The 19,982-nt window shown below is 39.0% G+C and overlaps 1 protein-coding gene across 1 annotated transcript in view; it reads left to right on the top strand.

Moving 5' to 3' along the window:
* WDR33 (WD repeat domain 33) overlaps window positions 1–19,982 on the top strand; it is a 69,751-nt gene that overhangs the window by 41,803 nt on the left and 7,966 nt on the right. The window contains exons 9-19 of the mRNA XM_086467741.1: window positions 8,486–8,612; window positions 9,181–9,335; window positions 9,472–9,550; window positions 10,071–10,181; window positions 11,005–11,099; window positions 11,983–12,069; window positions 12,304–12,443; window positions 12,810–12,962; window positions 13,318–14,367; window positions 18,578–18,680; window positions 18,963–19,425. Of these exons, the coding sequence (XP_086323867.1) occupies window positions 8,486–8,612; window positions 9,181–9,335; window positions 9,472–9,550; window positions 10,071–10,181; window positions 11,005–11,099; window positions 11,983–12,069; window positions 12,304–12,443; window positions 12,810–12,962; window positions 13,318–14,367; window positions 18,578–18,680; window positions 18,963–19,425 (2,563 nt within the window). The remainder of the gene's footprint in view (window positions 1–8,485; window positions 8,613–9,180; window positions 9,336–9,471; window positions 9,551–10,070; window positions 10,182–11,004; window positions 11,100–11,982; window positions 12,070–12,303; window positions 12,444–12,809; window positions 12,963–13,317; window positions 14,368–18,577; window positions 18,681–18,962; window positions 19,426–19,982) is intronic.

Here is a 19,982-nt window from a genome sequence, read left to right as displayed (position 1 = left end):
CAGCTATAATTGCCAGCAGAACTGTAGTGAACATCCAGCAGGATGTTAAAGAAAATAAGTAGTGAAAATTATTAATGAAGTATTTGTTATATAATGGAAGTATTTGTTCTCTTCCCTGAGTTGGGAACTAAGTATTCTGACTCTACCGCTTACAACCTTGACTGAAATTACAGTCAGAGCATAGAGCTTGAGGCAACCTGGAGGTTCTGCAGTGGTCACCTGATTTCCTTCCTTTTTTCCCCTCCTTTTTTCCCTCCTTTTACTAAATTGCCATGCTGAATTTTAGGATGCACCGAAGTTTCTTTATTAGCTTCAAGTTAATTTAAAAATATCTCAATCAATACTGTGTTTTTGACATTCGTTCCTTCCATTACTTATTGTAGTATTCAGTAAAAATATCTAACTTTGTCTGGCTTTGCTTAGTGGTGTTTCACACAGTTGTAATAGGCAAAAGCTCAACAAAAGTCTGCAGGTGGAAAGGCCAGGGATTTAGACACCTTGATGGCAGCAAGTGAACACACCAGTCAACTTTTTCAATAATTAGTGAATAAAACTAGTTTCTGAAGTACGTGTTTAGAAAACCTCACTGAAGCTACTTTAGGATTAATGCATCTTAAAATTACATCACTGACTGGAAGCTTAGCTTCAGGCATTGGTTTTTAACACATGCCCTACTTTGTTCTAAATTCATAAAATACAAGTGTATATTCTGACTGAGCAGTAAAATAGTTACTTTTGAGATAAATTGTCATTGTGAGGCTTCAGATTATTTGACATTCTAATCAGATTAATCTTTTTTTAAAAAAAGTTGACAGTGCAGGCTATGATCAGACTCCAAAATGCTCGTTTAGTTCATCTTTGGAGGACTTGACTGGGAACATTTTCATGTGAAAGCTCACATCTTTCAGGGACATTTTTTGTTTTGCTTTTACAAAAGTACGTGCTGCCCAGCGAACTGTACCCAGATACAAAGCCACAAATCTGTGGGAACTGCAGACTAATGATTGACAAAATCGTTCAATTTCTCATCTTTCAAGTTCACACTTTTTCTTCACTTGAAGGACTGCCAGTTGTTCTATTTCTGGACACAGCTGTACTCTCCCCTTTTCTATAGGGCATTATGCAGTAATTGCCATGCTGTGTTAGACTAGAGATCAGTCTTGTCTGACAGTTTTAAGTCAGTGAACACTCATTAGAGGCAGTGCAAGCTCTTTCAGATCCAGTGACTAGTACCAGGTATTGAAAGGAAGGTGCTGGAAAACAAGCAATAGTAAATTGTGGGACAGTTTCTCTCTGAGTGGGTTTTTTTTGGCTCCTGTCAGCTATTTACGTTATGAAGCATGAGAATTTTTCTTGCAGTTGCTGTTTATTTTTAATGTTTCTTGTACAATATTTATTTTTATATCATTAAATGTAAATACCATTGTAAATAAATATTTTCCGTAAATGAAAAGCAAGTGTGTTGCTGCTTTCGAAGTAGGCTGGCTAGTGTTTGAACAGAAAAGAACATCTAGTCCCAGCTACTTTACATATAGAAAAAAAAAAGTTGTTCTACCTTAAGCAATTTTAAAAAGCCCTCTTAATTATCTGATCAATACCTGCAAAGGAATTGGAAGTAATATGCCATGAGAATTTTGATAGATAACTGTGCCTAAGTGCAAAGTAGAATCCAGTCTGCTTTTCATAAATAATTTAGCTCTAACTGTGATGAAAACATGCCTTTGTCCTTAAATTCAGCTGCCATTACTGCTAAGCACTAGAATATATATATTTTGAGTAAGAAGGTGTTGGACAGTTTTAATGTGGTTTATCTTCCCCTTTTACACTTCCTGCACTGTTTTTCCTGTCATTTCTCTTGAGCTAGCTTCCTGGTGGCTTGATAATGACTTCTTAATTAGAAATAATGACTACTGTATTGCACTAAGCATTATGCAGCATTTTAAAGTGTCATCACAGAGGTGAACTCTCTGTGACGGAGATGCACTTAATGTTATACATAGGGTTTTTTGATTAAGTGCATAAAAGTGGTGGTAAGTTAAGAAAATCTGGACACTGATTAAGCAAAATTAGTGCAAATTTTGTAATATTTTTACATACTAAAATAATTTCCTGTTGATAATTATTTGTGATCAATCTATGTATGACTTAATGTGTCTAATGATTAGAAATTGTGAAACACACATACTTAATTGGTTTTCACATAGTTCTCACTTCTAAGAGAATATTAAACAGCTCTTTGCATGTTAAAGGTGCTGGTCTCATTACTGTGCTGTTGCACAACCTGCTGTCAAACTTGTTTGGTTGCTATATGTTTTACAACATATACAGCAAATAATCTGATTGGGTGTAGATAATGATAATGCTCAAAAATAAATTGAGGAGTTAGAAAAAAGCAAATATATCTGAAAGGAAAGGTATCTCTGTAATGTTTGTAGACTCTAGCATGAGTGTACTCAGTGATTAAAAGAAAAATTAGACCTGACACCACAAATCTAAAACAGTAGACACTTTGTTGTGTAATTCTTGTTGCTGTTCAAAACAATGCATTTCGGATTGGAGGTTGCTCAGTGTTCTACCTTCAATGCACTGAAGAATTTACACATTCGCTTTGTTTAACATATGAGTAGTCCCATTAGTTAAAGACTGAACCCTGCATGACCCAATTCCCACATACACTGGGACCCAGCTGGATTTTGTCTCCTCAGTACAAACCCTTCAGAAGACATTGTCATTGAATTTCAACATATGTAAAGGATTCAGATCACTACATGCCATTACTGGTAATGACATGTAATATAGCAAGATTTTTTCATTGTTATTTGCAGTGCATTTGCCATTATGCAAGCTGTGCAAGCACACAACTAGCATTAAGTTCAAACTTTTTTTTGCTAGTGTTTTAGGATTTTGTAGAATTCAAACTGTTCACTGAGTGGTGTAAGTTCAGTTGAGACTAGCACATAAAAATTCTAAACTCATTTACGGAAACACATTTTGGGGGCTGATGACCTGTTCTGGGTAATCTTGAACTCATTTGTTTACCCACACCTGTTTCATTAGTGTTTACTGATTATTATTTTTTTTAGCCTTCTGATGTCACAGATTATAAAAACAAACTTTTGTCTGTGAAGAAAACTTAGAATGATTATAGAACTGTAAAAAAAAAAAAAAATGGATTTGTATACGAGGCTTAGCTATGTCCTATTCTGCTGGTTTAGGAGAATATTGATGATCTAGGAGACGTTCCCTATAGGTAGATTAAAATTCCAGCAGTCTCTCTAGGTACCGTATTTAATAAACTAGCAGAGAGCTAGAGAAAGACCAGGGGCAAATAAAGGAAAATAAAACTCGAGTTTGTGGAACAGAGGTCTGAAAGCGTGGTGGGAAGCATTGTTCTTAATCCATTGAAGACTGAAAGGAGCTTTTCCCTTAATTTCTTATTCACCAACCTCCCACGTTATGCAAAAAAGAAAAAGCATACTGTATATCTGTAGACAGAGGGTTTCTTGGAGTGGAGACTAGGAAGTGAAAGAACTCATAGGACAGCTTTCAAGAGGAACGTAGTTCACATAATGTGATAGGGCAAAGGACACTAAATTACTGGAATTAAAATGTGTTCTTACCATTATTGCTAACCTGAGTGGTGTTATCAAAACAGTACCTAGGTGCTTGTAGATACGAGGTATTCAGTTCCTAAGTGAGCTTTACATAGAAGCAAGGAATTGCAAGGGGAATGAGTAACGGTCAGGTAACATTTTAAAAGCCTTCCAAAAAAAATGGAACAGGCCAAATAAGCCAATTCACCTAGTAGGCTGGAAGCAACTGACAAAGTCTAAGGGAATTATGTAGAAAACTTAGAACATCTTCCTGCTAACATGATTGTTTTCCTCTATCTTTGACTTGGAGGTTTTTGTTTGGGGTTTGGTTTTTTTTGTTGTGGGTTTTTTTTTTTAATTTATTTTTAGGAGTAGAAAACCTTAGCTTGAATGGTAGTAAGACCTAATGTCTCATTGCAGATCCCTTGGAAATAGTCCCCTACAAAGGGCCTGCTGTTTTGAGAGGTATTCTGTTATTCTGAGGATGCAAATTACGAAAAGGTGAACGTTAATGTGTGGTGACGAAAAGGCTTCAAGTCTGACCAATTCAAGTGGAGGGTACACAGCTCTATTAACTCTCCATTTAGAACAGCATAAGAGAACCATGTGTCTTAAGAAAAAAAAAATCAAGCAAATAGAACTCTCTCTAAATGAGAAACAGTATTGTTGTAGTTAAATGATTATGTTCATTCTTTAAAATATATATAGTTACAAATGTCCATTTTCTTTGGAATGTGGATGTTTAAAAAGTGCAAGAAGATGCCTTGAGTGTCATCTCAGTATGTGTATATTCATCCTAGTAATTGCTGAGAAGGATCTAGAAATCCTACAGTATCATCTATAAAATCTTCTTTACGATGCGTGTGCCTTCAGAATGTGTCTTTTTCCTAAAAGGTGAAAGGATCTAATAGGAAAAAAATTAGCTACAGCAATAAACCTGATACATCTATAATTGATAGTTTATATATAGTTATAAAATGTATAGATATGTTATAGACTGTAATAAAAAGACAATGATCCAAAACAACTTTTTTACACCGTATATTGCATTCACTGAGTCATATATGCAGAAATTAGAGTGAGAGGGGAAAAAAATCAAGTCCTTAAATTATGTGTACTTTTCCAGACTTGTAACATGCTGATTTGATAAAACACTATTAGACATAATCTTATTATAGCTAGGCCTTTCAACAGCCAGTATTTCTGTTCATGTCTTTTAAAGAACAACACTTCAAAGAAGTTGGCTAGAAGTATTAACAATCAGTATTTTAATTAATGGGATTGTGACTACAGTCACTCAGTTCAAAAATTTATTGTGCACATGAAAAGTGTTAATAGAGAAATACTTTTTTTATCTGAAGTTTTTAAAGAATCTACATATGATTGGTTTTAGTTTATTTTTTCTGCAGATTTTTTAAAAGGTTAGAAAAAGTTGTAGCAAGTCAACCTGTCAAGCATTAGTACATTGGTTTATGCTCAGACATTAACTCATTTTGAACGAGCTCAGTTTATCAAAAATCTACCTTCAATATTTCATTTCAGTTTGTAGGCCTTCCATTGCCATGACTTCTAAACAATTCACAGACTTCAATTACCTTATCCAAAAAGTGTCCCTACAAGATAGGGAAATTGTACAATGTCTGTGCCTTTTATCGGCAGGGGCTTGGGGGGTGGAAAGGGTGCAAGCGTTGTTCAGAGGGGACTTCCCATCCTGGCTTTCCTAGGTCACAGAGACATATGTGTGACTGTTGAAGTTACTGAGCAAAAGCTGTTTAGAGTCAGCAAATAAGGAATATAAACTACAGAGATTTGCATGAATAAAGGTTTTCTGAGCATGGTGCTTGGTGATGGGTTCTGTACCAGAGAAGAGTCCAATTCCAAGCTTTTAGCCTAGAACTAAGAAGTGAACTAGAAAGTAAAATCTACCAGGCTTCTTTTTCTCTGGAGTTCTATTTTAAATGTATTCTCTGCATCACCTGTCTTGTTACAGATGGTAGTATAGAACAATATAGAGTGTCAATTGTTCCAACTAAAAAAAAATAAAATAAAAAAAATAAAAAAGGTCTGATTAGATGATGCTGTTCAGCTGTCTTGGTTATCTTATGTAATTCTTCTGAGTTACTTTGTCCCTTGGGAATAGTTTATTCAAAGCATATTTGTTGTAGGAAAGAATTCAGTTTCTCAAGAAAGCTTCATTGCATTGGGAACCTATGGCTAAGTATATTTGATGGTCCCATTTAGTGCAGTACTTTGTCTAAGAGATGCCTCTCTGGAAGGCAGGAGAGATCATTTTGATTAGATTACAAAGGAGGGTCCCCATTTTTCACCACTATGGCCGTAGTACAGAGTACACTTGTTGAAAGATTGTTCTCTGCGGGAAATGAGTTATCTATCTTTATAATGGTTATGTTTTTAAATATGGTAGGTTTCTTCTGATCCCTGTGGTCAGTTTTAATGTGCTGATGATGGTCAAAAGCCTGCTGATAAGTACCTAATGATTTTCCTGCTCTGATTACAAGTTCTGAGCGTCCTGGCATCTTTTACTACCTTTCAGCTTTGTGGTCTGGGGCTAGTGGGTAGTGACTATCAAACCTGGCTTCTGAGAAGCCCATGAGTCCGGTGCTGTCGCATCACTGTCGCTCCCTTTTGAAGACTTCTGGAGGATGGGTGCTTTGATTGCTCTGTTTTGAGTGTGGCTCTGAACTTGAACTGGATTGCCCACTCCCTTTTGTTTTCCCTCAAGGTACATATTTGGGCTAGTTTAACTCAGATTGTCTTGAAAGAAAAGCTTAAATCAGGCCTTGCACGGGATGAGCTCTCATCCAGAGGTAGCCTTTCACCAGCATGGCTCATTTTCTGGATGCAATCTTGCCAATCAAATGGAGTAGCCCTTTGTCTCTTGGCACTCTTCCATTACTAATTGTCTTTATTTGAGGAACAGCAAGCCCAATGTAATTCCAGTCTGTGTGGGTAGGGGTTTTTATGGTTTTGCTGGGCTTTGGTTTTTATCATAGTACTCAAGTATTCGAGTCTGAACACATTTTCATATGGTTCAACCAGTTATTAGTTGTCATGGAATGATTCTCTATAAGGGCCTATTGTTGCCCTTGAATTTAAATCCCCTGTCTTTCCCTGGGGGCTGCAGGATAGCAAGTACCTACAGAGTACCATCAGCTGAAAAATCTGCAAGCAAGAATTGCCTTCTGCTATGGAGGAAGAATGCTCTCTCTTACTACTGGTCAAATCATTCCTCCCAAATAAACACTCAGAAACAAGGTTTGCTCAGCATTCAGCATCATGTTTTAGTTGAGAGAGAGAGGCTTAGAGCAAATCCAGACAGACAGTGCCTTTCATTTCTTTCTGCATCAGCAGAGCCAGAGAGAAGGGAAACAATACATCTCACAGTGCTCCTCTGTTGGTAGGACAGACCACCAGAGTGCTCACTTGTGAACACATTTATAGTCTTTGCGATTTGAGGATCCTGCTCTTCCCTGAGACCCTGCATATTCCAAGGCCAACTCTGCCTGCTATGGCTGGGGGAGGAGGGTTGGGTTCCTTCATCCATACTGTCAATCAGTCCTTCAGGTTGTTCCCTGTATACTTACCGAAGCTGCATTGATTTCTTCTTGGGTCAAGAAGCTCTTCCCCATCTGTCCTTTCCTCCGGAGAGGAGGACAATTGCACTCAGTTGATGGATAGAGTGCTCTATGTGTTAATATTTTGCTTTTACTTTAAGATAGAAGTATATTGCTTTATTCTAATTTGTTTTGTCTGTGGCCTCAGGAAAATTTCAACTGATACTAATTTTTAATGTCTTGTCGAATTGAGGCCTGTGTTAAAGACAGCTTGTGCTGCTTGAAGTTACATGTTCCACCATGTAGCAAAGCAGTACTTGTGGGAGCTGTCTGACTTTGATGGGAACTCTGTGTCTTTCATGGAACATGCTGCCATTCTTCCATACCATTTTAGAATTTCAGTGCCTTTATGTTGCAGACAGCCCTTCCTTTCTCATCTTGCTTTTTTATTTAGTTACTGCATGTTGCCTCATTTTCTGGCATTGACTGTTACTGTTGGCTTTCCCTTGAAGTCGGGTGGCATGGAAAGAGATTGGAGAAGGACATTACCATTTGTTATTTCTTTTCTAAATCCTATAGTTCAGCTCAGAAATCTCATTTTGTTGTGTAGCAGGAATAGATATTTCTTCTTGACACATTTTAGATCATCTGAGCAGCACTGGTTCTCTGTCAAGGTCAGTCAGTCTGAAATTAAATGATATCACAAGGGTTTTTCCTTCCTAACTCTTGAGTGTTAGAAAAACCTGAATGCCTCTGACCTGGTAAGAGGTTGCATCCCGTAAGATTTCATCATATGCTAACATAGTTTTCAGATCCATATTTTAATTTTTTTTGCTTATTTTCTGACAGGACAGCAAAAGGGTAGTGCTGACAGGATAGGAACAAATCTGTATTTGCGTTTCATTTCTACAATATTTCACAGAAAGTGAAGTGTTACAGTGTTATCTTCCCTTACCACCTCCATACAAATGCTTCATCAGTGTTATCTTTAAAAGACTGTGTAATAGTATAGGGCCAAAGCCTAAAGAAAAGTACCAGTTTGAGCACAAGCTTCTTAGAGAATTTATATGCTGGTGAAGTGAGCTTGGTTTGAGGGCGTAATCCAAGGAGAAGATGTTCTCAGTGATTAGTGGGAAGGAATGCAACCTAAATAACTTGAGTTTTTATTTAGTTTGATTTTGTTTTGTGACCTGTGTTCTGTGATATTTTTCATTCAGTTTTGCATTACAGTTACAAGGTGTGCACCCTTTAATTTTTCAGTGCCTTTTCAGCGTCTGTAAAATCTCAAAACGAGCATTTTTTTTATCTTCTTAACAGGTCATGGAGCAGATGTGAAATGTGTTGACTGGCATCCAACAAAGGGATTAGTTGTATCGGGAAGTAAAGATAGCCAACAGCCCATCAAGTTCTGGGATCCAAAGACTGGCCAGAGCCTTGCCACACTGTAAGTTCTTGCCCACAGACTGATTTGTTCAATTATAAGCTAATTTGATTTTTTTTTTTAAATTCACTTCTTAGCTTTTTGCCTCACATCTTTTCAGGCATACACAGTTGCTTCAAATATAAAGCTAGTGCTTTAGCTGTGCCAGACAATCTAGAGGTTAGATGAAGTCAAGTCTATACTTGGAAAATTGTGACTTTAATATTCCTTGTTTAAATTTACTTTATCCTTCTCCATAGACCTCCTAATCACACAGTGCTCATTTGGAAAATGGAATTGAGATATGGAAACACAAATGAGATGTTTCATCTGACTGATGAAAAATTTCTTATGCTGCAGCAGAAATGTGCACAGTAACTGAATACGGTCTCAATGAGCACTACCAGTTGCTCTGAAGTACAAAAGAACAGGATTAAGGCATAGGGCCTTTGCACAGAAAGCCACAATATTCTGGTTTAGTAGCCTAAACTGTTTTGTTATTGACCTGCATATTTGGGATGGGTAAGTTACTATGTTTTCATTTGTGTCTGAGAAATCAGTATCTGGACAGTCTATCTTTCTCTGTTTGCAGACATGCTCATAAAAACACAGTGATGGAGGTGAAACTGAATCTGAATGGCAACTGGCTGCTAACAGCTTCTCGTGACCACCTCTGTAAGCTCTTTGACATTCGTAATCTGAAGGAAGAACTTCAGGTCTTCAGGGGTCATAAGAAGGAGGCTACAGGTCAGAATTTGCTATATTCTGTGGATTTTTTATTAATAAGTCTGGATTAAAAATTTTTTTTTTTTGAGATCCTGATTTGCATTCATTGGAGATCCTAGTGTGGCACTTTCTGATTGTGGCTGGCTTTGTATTTCAGCTGTGGCCTGGCATCCTGTTCATGAAGGGCTGTTTGCCAGTGGAGGATCTGATGGCTCTTTGTTGTTCTGGCATGTTGGGTACGTGTGATTTTCATCACCATGTTGGAAAGATATTGGTCAGATGTGCAGGGTACTACACTAACCATAAAATGTGCCTTTCACCTTTGAATCTGTATTTAATGTGCATGTTTATGATACAGTTTTTCTCTATACCTGGGGAAGTTTGTGAATATGCTTCATTTATGAAGAAGTCTTCCTATGCAGATGTATTTTGAAGCATACAGTTGCTTACACAGAACATAGTCTTTTGTTGAGAGGGTGATGAATGGTTGAAATACCTAGTTTCTTAGAGCTTGCTCTGAGATGCGGTAATTGTTTTGTTTCTAAATGTACAATTAAAAATCCCTACATTACTGAATTTCCTGCTAAGAACAACTGGGTACGATCAGTTCACCCAACAGAAAAATAACAGAGGCTTAAGTCTTGCAAAATGTGGCATAGAGGAAGAGGAACAACTGAATAGCAAAAGTTTTGTATTGTACCTGTAGCAGCTATTCACCTGTTTGATGACTTTTTTTTTTTTTTTTGGATGCACCAGGGTTGAGAAGGAGGTTGGTGGAATGGAAATGGCCCATGAGGGAATGATCTGGAGTCTGGCGTGGCATCCCCTTGGACACATTCTCTGTTCAGGCTCAAATGATCATACCAGGTATTTTCAAGTATTTAAAGAAAAGATCTAAGGGAATGTAGTATGTACATTTAGAAACTAGAAAGGTGCATGGCATCAGTGAACAAAGAATAGGTTGGGATGATTCTGATGCACAACCAATGGGCAAAGCAGAGAGACAGACATCTGAATGGGAAGGCACTGACATTTCACATTAAAAGGTAGAGTGTAACCTCTTGTCCTTCATCTAAGGAAGCCTTAAAAAATACTAGGATTTTGGGTTTGTGTGAGCTTTGAAACCTCCTGAAGAAATTTTTAAAAAACAGTTGTTGTAGTTTCTTGCTGAAGAAGTATTCTTATCTCCACAGCATTTTTTCCTGCAGCTTGTCTGCTGATCATGTCTGTCTTTTCCTGTTGTAAACGTATTTGGGGGCATATAGTTTGTGTTTTAGGTCGAACATGCTCTAACCATGGAGCATTTTAGAAATGGAATAAATCTCCATGTGTGGATGTGTGTATTGACAAGTTTAATTGTGTATGAAGAATACATTTGAATTGAGCGAGAAGTTTTTGGAATGGACTAGAAATATTTCTGTTTGTTCAGGATCTGATGTTGATATCTTGTACTTATACTCCTTATACTTTGAAATATCTTCTGAATTATGACCGTATAATTCAGTGTGATAATTGTTGGGGTTTGATTTTTGGTTCGAACCTCACACCTAATGTTCAGATTTAGTGCTGAATTTGATTTAGTAAGAGTTGAATCCTTATATAATCAAGATAGCACACTAAAAATTAAAGAACTAATTTAGTTTAAAAGTAGTTAATACTCTCATTGAGATCATGTAACTTGTTTTGACAGCAAGTTTTGGACTAGAAATCGGCCTGGAGATAAAATGCGAGATCGTTACAACTTGAACCTGCTGCCTGGGATGTCAGAGGATGGCGTAGAATACGGTAAGGCAATTTCCCACAATATGGAAGAAAGAGGGTTGGAGTCAGGAACAAGCCTAGGTTATTAGCTGACACTAGAGTGCAGCTTCTGGGTGAGATGATGGAACAGTATTATAGCATTGGTGACTACCTAGACAAAGATATTTTTTACAAGGGTGATTTTACTCTCTATGTTATCAGCAATCGCCATTCCAACAATGGGTGTTCTCTTGTTTCTGCAGCTCCAGGAGGTAAGACTTGTTCTGTCAATCACAGGAAGGAGGTTTGGCTCTCCCTCTGGCAATATCTCCAGTTTATTTTTCATCTGAAAACTTCATGTGACTTCAAGACTTCCTTCAGCCCTGAACTGCAGCAGGAAAATATTTCAAATTATTGAAATTGACTAAAATATTAAAGCTTTATCCCCCTCTTGAGGATTTATCTTGGTAAATTTAGGCTGCTCAGGGTTGCCCAGCTCTATGGCATGCCTCAACAACCTTTTCATCTCTGCGGTTGCATCTGTTTCTTCAGATTTTTGATTGTAAGCTCTTTTGTCTTTGGGAATCTTAATTAAAATGCAGCATTTTAATCCAATGTAAGTTTTAAAATATATAGATTTGTTGTAACAAAAGTGGAAATGGGTGTGGGTTATTACTTCCTTTTCTGAGCTTCTACCCTAAATGTAACTTTCCTGAAAGGACATAGTTTCTGACCTGTTGGGGTGTATTTACAAATCTGAATTTGCAGTTCTTTTAATAGCCTGTAATTCATGTGTGGAATTGAAATGTGACCCACCACTTGTGAAATATAATGATACCAATGGTAAAAGCATGTGATAATCCAAAGGGATAAAGTGATTATGTAAAGAAAAATGTTCCAAGTATAAATATTTATTGTTTTTCTCTAGATGATCTGGAACCCAACAGTCTAGCAGTTATTCCTGGGATGGGAATACCGGAACAATTGAAAATAGCCATGGAGCAAGAGCAGATGGGTAAGTAGTAGCTATGGGGAAGCATTTTCCTGAGCCATCCAGATACTGTGTGACTTCTCTTTCATTCCTTTCATGTATTTTGGTAGCACAGATGCTTTTTTCTAAAATTCTGTGTTGTGCATAATTCTCATGTAAAGAAGAAGAGTTGAAAGCCTCTCAGTCTCTTTTGCTAAATAAGCTGTAACAGGATTTCTCTGTAAACCTGCATCACTGTTTGTCTCCCTGGTGCTAAAGGGAAGGATGAGTCCAATGATATTGAAATGACAATCCCGGGACTGGATTGGGGAATGGAGGAAGTCATGCAGAAGGACCAAAAGAAGGTGCCACAGAAAAAAGTGCCCTATGCAAAGCCAATACCAGCACAGTTTCAGCAGGTAAGCACCTGATACACAGTGAACAGGAGAACAACTTGTTATTTTCCCAACTTCAAAAAGTGTGTGTCTGTTAAAGTTTTGGATTTCCAGTATCAGCTCTTCTATATCAACACCCAGTACAAAATAATTTACCGCAGTAGTTAGTTTAATTACTGTTTAAGCATAAAATATTTGGTTAAATCCATTTTATCTTGTATCTGTACCTGGAACAGGATGTTATAAGATACAGAAGTTTTATTCAGCATTGGTTTTAGCTTCTTGAATATCCATACTACACAGCATTCCATCATATCCTTTCCCAGTGCAGCAGTATGTTGCATACGTGTCATTCCACAGAATTCATCTTGTGTTTACTATTCTTTATAGGCATGGATGCAGAATAAAGTTCCTTTGCCTCCCCCACCTGAGCCATTGAATGATAGAAAGGAAGATATTAAGCTGGAGGAGAAAAAGAAGACACAGGCAGAGATTGAACAGGAAATGGCAGCACTTCAGTACACAAATCCACAACTATTGGAGGTAAGTATGTAACAATAGTTATTAGCAAATTTTAGTGCTCTGTGTGACGTATTTGAACGTCAACACTAAAATGTGTAGCTTGCTTTTGCAGTACTGTTTTCACCTTTTTTCAAAAGTCATCTAATCGAGCAGACTGTTGGACTTGATGCATGATGCTATGAAACCTTCAGAGAGGCCCTCACATTTCAGTTAGTTAATTTTGATCTATGGTTCTCTAGAGTTATATTTTTGTTAATTAAGAGAAAACCACTGAATCTCTTTAAATTTCTGAGAAATGAGATGATTGCTTCTGATTTTCAGTTGTTACATATACTTCTCTGCTTAGTTGATTTTCTGGGTCTCTCTTTTCGGATAGCAATTGAAAATTGAGAGACTTGCACAAAAGCAAGCTGAACAAGTGCAGCCGCCACCTCCAGGAGGCTCTCTTCATGGACCCCAGCCTTTTCCAGGGCAAGGCCCAATGTCACAGATGCCTCAAGGATTTCAGCAGACCCTTCCACCTCAGCAGATGCCAATGAATATGCCTCAGATGGGACCTCCTGGTCCACAAGGACAGTTCAGACCTCCAGGACCCCAAGGACAAATGGGACCTCAAGGTCCTCCATTACACCAAGGAGCTGCAGGTCCACAAGGGTTCATGGGACCACAAGGACCTCCAGGCCCCCAAGGGCCTCCACAAGGAATGCCACGGCCTCAGGATTTACATGGACATCAAGGAATGCAGAGACATCCTGGCCCTCATGGGCCAATGGGGCCTCCAGGTCCACAGGGTAATGCTGGCCCACAAGGCCACTTAGGACCACAGGGTCTACCTGGGTCTCAGACTCATTTAGGCCCACAGGGTCCACCTGGCCCACAAAGTCACTTGGGTCCTCAAGGTCCGCCTGGTGGTCAAGGAATGCAAGGGCCACCTGGTCCTCGAGGAATGCAAGGACCTCTTCCTCATGGCATGCAAGGAGCTCCAGGATCTCAAGGGATGCAGGGCCCTATATCTCAAGGGCCTTTGATGGGACTTAATCCAAGAGGGATGCAGGGTCCACCAGGACCCAGAGATAACCAGGGACCTACTCCACAAGGGATGATGATGGGTCATCCGCAAGAAATGAGAGGTCCTCATATGCAAAGTGGTTTACTAGGACATGGTCCCCAGGAGATGAGGGGCCTCCAGGGACCCCCGCCTCAAGGTACAATGTTAGGACCGCCACAAGAATTGCGTGGGCCACCAGGTCCACAAGGCCAGCAGGGACCTCCGCAAGGCTCTTTAATAGGGCCTCAAGGAAACATGCAAGGACCTCAGGGACAACCGAACCCTTCAAGGGGGCCGCACCCTTCCCAGGGCCCTCTGCCTTTCCAGCAGCAGAAAACTCCTCTGTTGGGTGATGGGCCTCGTCCCCCATTTAATCAGGTATGTGTCGGTCTGTATAACAAGAAGAGTGTTAAGAATGTAGGAATGATAATGTCACACAGTAGAAATGCAAAGCAAGAGTTGAGGGGCTGGAGGTTTGGTATACTTGCAAGACTGAGGCCTCAGGAAAACTTAAATGATAATGAAAAGAGTTATGTGGTTTGGAAACAGCAGAGGTAACTGTGACAAGGGATTATTGGAAATACTGGTACAGAAATCAATCTGCTATGAAAGTATGTAATCTTAAGAAAAACTACTTTTTTTTTTAAAGACGCTGAACTGTCTTAAATGGGGAATTTTCTGGGGAGTAGGTAAGCACTAATAAAAGCTGAATTTAAGCAAGCTGAACATAAGAAAATGCATATGTATTAATTAAAACAAGCTACTGCCAACTCTCAGTTGTCCCAGAGTAGTTAATCCAGACTATGGCATGAATTTACCTTAGATGCGGACACACCTGGAATCAGCTTAGGTCTGGTTGAACTTAACCAGTTCAAACTAAGTTCACAGGAACACAACTGTCCTGCTTCCTGCCTTGGTATAGAAATCATTTAGTCACCTTTGTACTTTCCGGAGCACAAGTTGAGATTGGCGTTGTACGCCATTAACTCGTTACCGCACTATTTGCCAAGAAGCACAAGAGGGAGCCCAGGTATCCGGCAGGTTTGTGTAGGAGTAGCCTAGGTCTGGTAGGGCGGGAACTGAGCTGGAACTGCTGAGCATGGCCTGGATGTGTGCTGGCCGCTGCACTGCCAGTTAGGTGTCCCCATGCCGTGCTGCCTTGGCACTCGGCTCCAGGAGAGTTCACCAGCTCAGCAATATACTTGCGCTTGGCTGACCTGGAATACCGGAGAGTGTTGCTTCTAGACAGACCAATTAATTCTGCAGGAATCGATTCAGGTTTTGATTAAGTCTGGTTCAGTACCAGGTGCAACCTGCTCTGCCCTCTTCAGCATCTTTCATAATGGGCTTATTCTGTCTTCTGATCTACCACAGATAATGCAGGGCTTTCTGTATTAGCACTTACAAGCTACTGTTTGTGTGGCACTGATTTTGTACTTAAAATTTCTCTTGATTGTTTTCAGCATTGAGGTCAATTTTGAAGGGGATGTTTGGGGAAAAAAAAAAAGTACTTCATTTTTAAAAATGTGTGGTGGTGTTTAAACAGAATTAACTCTTTTAGACTTGCACTCAGTAGTTTCTAGTTAAAGCTTTAGACAGGTATGCATGTAGGCCTTAGTGTGTAGTCCAGTACAATCACAATGAGCGATGACGTGTTGAAATGACCTTTAGCTCAGTGATGACATTTCAGATTGAGGCCAAGTAGCCTACAAATTGTGGTTTTATTTGAGTATTTTTTTCCTTACAAATCAGCAATAATTCTCTCCAGAAGTCTGTTAATGTGATACTACTCTTGCTGAGATTGCAAAAGCATCAAAGTTAAGAGGAGTTGTTTCCACAACTATCTAACTTAAACTAGCACAGTGGTTTTCACTGCTATTCCAGGGAGACTAACTTTTCTGCTTTGAGAATAATTATCAAGCTTGTGTATGTATAAAAGTTTGTGTATGTTTATGTTGATGTGTAAGGCTGTCCTTGTCTGACCCTGCTGTTAACACTCTGGTCAGAATTCAGTAAGTTGCTTTTGACAGGTGGCCTGTTATTTTCAATGAGTACTGCTATCTTGAAGTCTTATTAATCTTTTACATATATTAAAAAAGACAAAGTAAGGTATTTTTGACCATTTTTCCTCCCTTGTGCAGCTTTAGTATGGTCATGTCTTCAGCTTTAGTATGGTCATGTCTTTTAAAAATGAACAGATTTTAAAATTTGTAATGTAAGTTTTTGCTCCAGTTTACATCTCTGTAATATGAAAATAGTAGTAGTTCCTATTCTAAAAGGCCCTATCTGTGATTTTTTTTTTAAACAATATGCTTCAGCTTGTGTTTTGTTCTGAATTTAACATTTATCTCCTGTAAACTTGTACGAGTCACTTGCCTTCCTTTACAGTAGCAGGAGTGAATGACTATATATCTGCTTTATCAAGGGCTTGTGACATTAATACTGAACATTTATACATATTTGTAAACGTTAATCTCCATATAAGGTACCACTATTACCTGCGTCTGCTATACATTGGAAGTACTGCAGAGTGTGTGGGTGAGATGTACATCTCTTCCTGAACGTGAGATCTGCTTCCTGCTGCAAACATGAAATGGGATAGAGAGCTGTTTATGAGAAGGAAGTTGCCTGAGATGTGATTGTCAAAATCTTATTCTGGAGATAGGCATGTTGATATTAAAATGCAAATGTATAAATAGACTATTCCCAAGTTAGCAGGAGTACTTTGGAGTTCTTTTGCTGTTGCTAACAGATTTGATCTTCTCTCATTCATTTTAGATAGATGTGCTGAGTTTCATCTCACTTACTGGTTGAGTGAGGTACAAATACTTCAGGCCAAGTCTCTTGTCCACACAGAGACAAACTTTAGGAGCATATGCGGTATTTTAGAAGAAATGCAAATTTTTCTTACGGGTGAATACAAAGAATTCTTTCCCCCTTCAGTGCATGGTTTTAGTTAAATTAGGTGGCTATCATAAAGTGGCTGTGCCATTTGCATGTGTAGGGCAGATGCGGTGGTAACACGGAGCAGCTGTGTTCTGCTGCACCAGCTCATCTGGCTTCTGCAGGACCTCGGCCTGTGTTGGGAAATCCTTGAGCTGACAGTGGAGGTGGTGTGAGGTGCTCCAGGCATACCCGCCTCAAAGTGCGGGGTAGCAAGGCCAGTATTTCAAGATATGATGGGAAAAATACAAAATTGAACTTACTGCTTCTCTGCAACCAGGAAAAAAAAAAAGGCTAATGTTGCTCAAAAATAAATGCAGAGCATCAAAATTATGTAACTTTGAGTCATGGAGAGATTAAGCAGTGTAATTATGAGTACAATGCCAATGATGGAATAGAATTTTTTGAGATTTACAAACTACCAGCAGTGTGGAGGGCTTTTTACAGGTCAATATGAAGGCCAAGTCTAAATCTTACATATTAGACATGTTTAGGAAAAAAATATTATGTGTTTAGGGTTTTTTGGTATGGGTTTTGGGGGGATTTTCTTTGGGTGATGTCAACATAGTTTTGTATAGCAATCCTGCAGGTTTCAACTCTGTTCATGGTGATACATTTCTATTGTTGGATCTCATTGCCAATGTGTAAATTATGTACCTGCCCCCTCTTAGTTCCAGTCGAGTACAAACCCCAAATGATGACTTTGTCCGACCTTAGCTGTTTAAAGGCAGAATCGGGCAGTTCAACTGCATTGTTTCCCAACCAATGTTATCGTAGTGGGTCCAGTGTAAATATGGTACCTGTAGAAATCTTTCATGGGTCTGTGACAGTAGCTGGATGTAAAGAACATTATTTTACCCTGTAATATTCACAAAAAAAGAGAGACAATAACAAAAGACTTGTATATACTTTATTTTTTCTTTGGGATCGTGTACCTTGCATAAACCTCTGCTCACTCTACTGTTTCTGCTTGAGAAAAGCAGGTGACTGCAGCTTCCACCTTTAGCCCTGTCATTGCTTAATAAGCCATTAACAACTTGTCTCTTAGTACTATTAGTACTTTCGATCATAGAATTAGAATTAAGAAAAACACACTTTGCCAGCATGTTAAAAATGAAACTCATGTATTTCCATGTTAACAGTTTACAAAAGTTTATAGGAGAGGTTCTCTTATGGTCCTGTTACTGTCCCCCGTGTCCCAACATTCTTGATATTGTTATTTTTCCATTGTTTCATTTTTGTGTTCATTTCCAAAGGAAGTCTTTGGTCTGTGCAGCTCTTTAACTGCATATAAATCAGTACCTGATATTTTTCAAACAAATATACGCAGTTTCCTCATCTTCTCTAACAGACAGCTAGAATATGAGCTTCATCATCTATGGTTGTTATTGGTAAAATATTAGTCTTTGAAATGCTAAGTTTCCTATAAAATTATGTGTTTCTCGGACAGTGACTGAAAAGAATACTATGTCAATGTCTGAAAAATTCGGCTGAAACCACTGGAAAATCAGCTGTTTCTATTGTAAGACCTGTGCAGGTGCAGTCTTTATGTAAAGAAAATTGTTTTGCCCCCTTACAAAATGCTTAAAAGCAAAGATACTCAGGCATGGCAATTCATGTGACTTTTCTTATTATATGCTCATAGGATGGACAGAACCCAGGTCCTCCACCACTGATACCAGGACTGGGACAGCAGGGAGGACAAGGCCGTCTCGGCCCTCACAACCAAGGACCTGGCCTTAATAAAGGTAATGAATTACGTTGTCTGTTTTTCTGTGAGTAATTCTCCTAAAAGAGGCTGTTCCAGTGTAGTGCCTCTAGACAGAAAAGGCTACAACAGAGCACAGGGCCTTGGCTGAGAGGAAAGCTTCCATAGTCTTGGGCTGGAATATAGAGGAAAATTTTTTCCCCAAAAAAATTATTTAATGTGGAATGTATGATGTGTGTTTTGTAGAACTGTACAAACTTAGAGCATCCTAGAGCGTTTTTAGAAAATGTTACAGCAATCTGATATGATTTCTTCCCTCAAGGTGACTCCCGTGGTCCACCAAACCATCACATGGGCCCTCTCTCAGATAGAAGGCACGACCAGAACAGTGGTGGTCCTGATCATGGGCCTGAGAGAGGGTTGTTTCGAGGTGGCCAGGAGTGGGGTGATGGTAGAGACAGCAGGGGCATGCCAGATAGACGAGGACCTCACCCAGATTTCCATGATGACTTTGATCGACCAGATGACTTCCGTGATGACTTCCATCCAGATAAGAGATTTGGCCATCGATTACGTGAATTTGAGGGGAGAGGAGGCCCACCATTGCAAGATGAAAAGTGGAGACGAGGTGGACCTGGACCTCCCTTTCCTCCCGATCACAGGGAATTTGAAGGAGGGGGTTCAAACCGTGGGCCTCCTGGTGCTTGGGAAGGACGCAGACCTTCAGATGATCGATATCCACGGGATCCTGAGGATGCACGGTTCCGAGGAAGACGAGATGAGAGGTAAGAATAAATCTACTCGTCTTTTTTCGGTTAAAGGGTAAATGGAGGGGACTCTTTCTTCCTGGTTTCCTTTTCATTAAGGAGTCTATCTGTTTCAGATTTATAAACTGGAAACCAATAAGGAAATGAAAACTCTAATATACCTGAGTATAGAGTCCATAAAAATCATTCAGTAATAGAAGAAAACATGAAAAATGGTCATTGTACACAGCAGCTTCCGTGTCTTTAAACAGTAAGTAAAGAGAAGGGAGGAAATTTGTAGAGAAGATCCAGTGACACAGGATGAAGATTTGAGACCGTTTTGATGAATATTGAGAGGAAACTTGAAGGTTAAAGTGACAAACTTTTGAACACTAGAAGTGGATTTTGAGACTTTGTCTCCAGTCACAAACTACAGCATGACTGTAGAGACTGTAGAATGAGATGTAATATATTTGTAAGGGGCAGGAACAGTGACCCTGCTATCAAATGTAAGGGGCAGAGCTACAGCATCTGTTGGACTGTTGAGACTATTTTCTCATGTTTTTGCTTGTAGAAATTTTATTTCTCGTTCCGAC

This window comes from Leptosomus discolor, chromosome 7, assembly GCF_034619465.1.
Source record: "Leptosomus discolor isolate bLepDis1 chromosome 7, bLepDis1.hap2, whole genome shotgun sequence".
In the NCBI taxonomy this organism is placed as follows: domain Eukaryota; kingdom Metazoa; phylum Chordata; class Aves; order Leptosomiformes; family Leptosomidae; genus Leptosomus; species Leptosomus discolor.
Note: the sequence above shows the minus strand (reverse complement) of the source record. Positions and strands in the feature narration are given on the sequence as shown.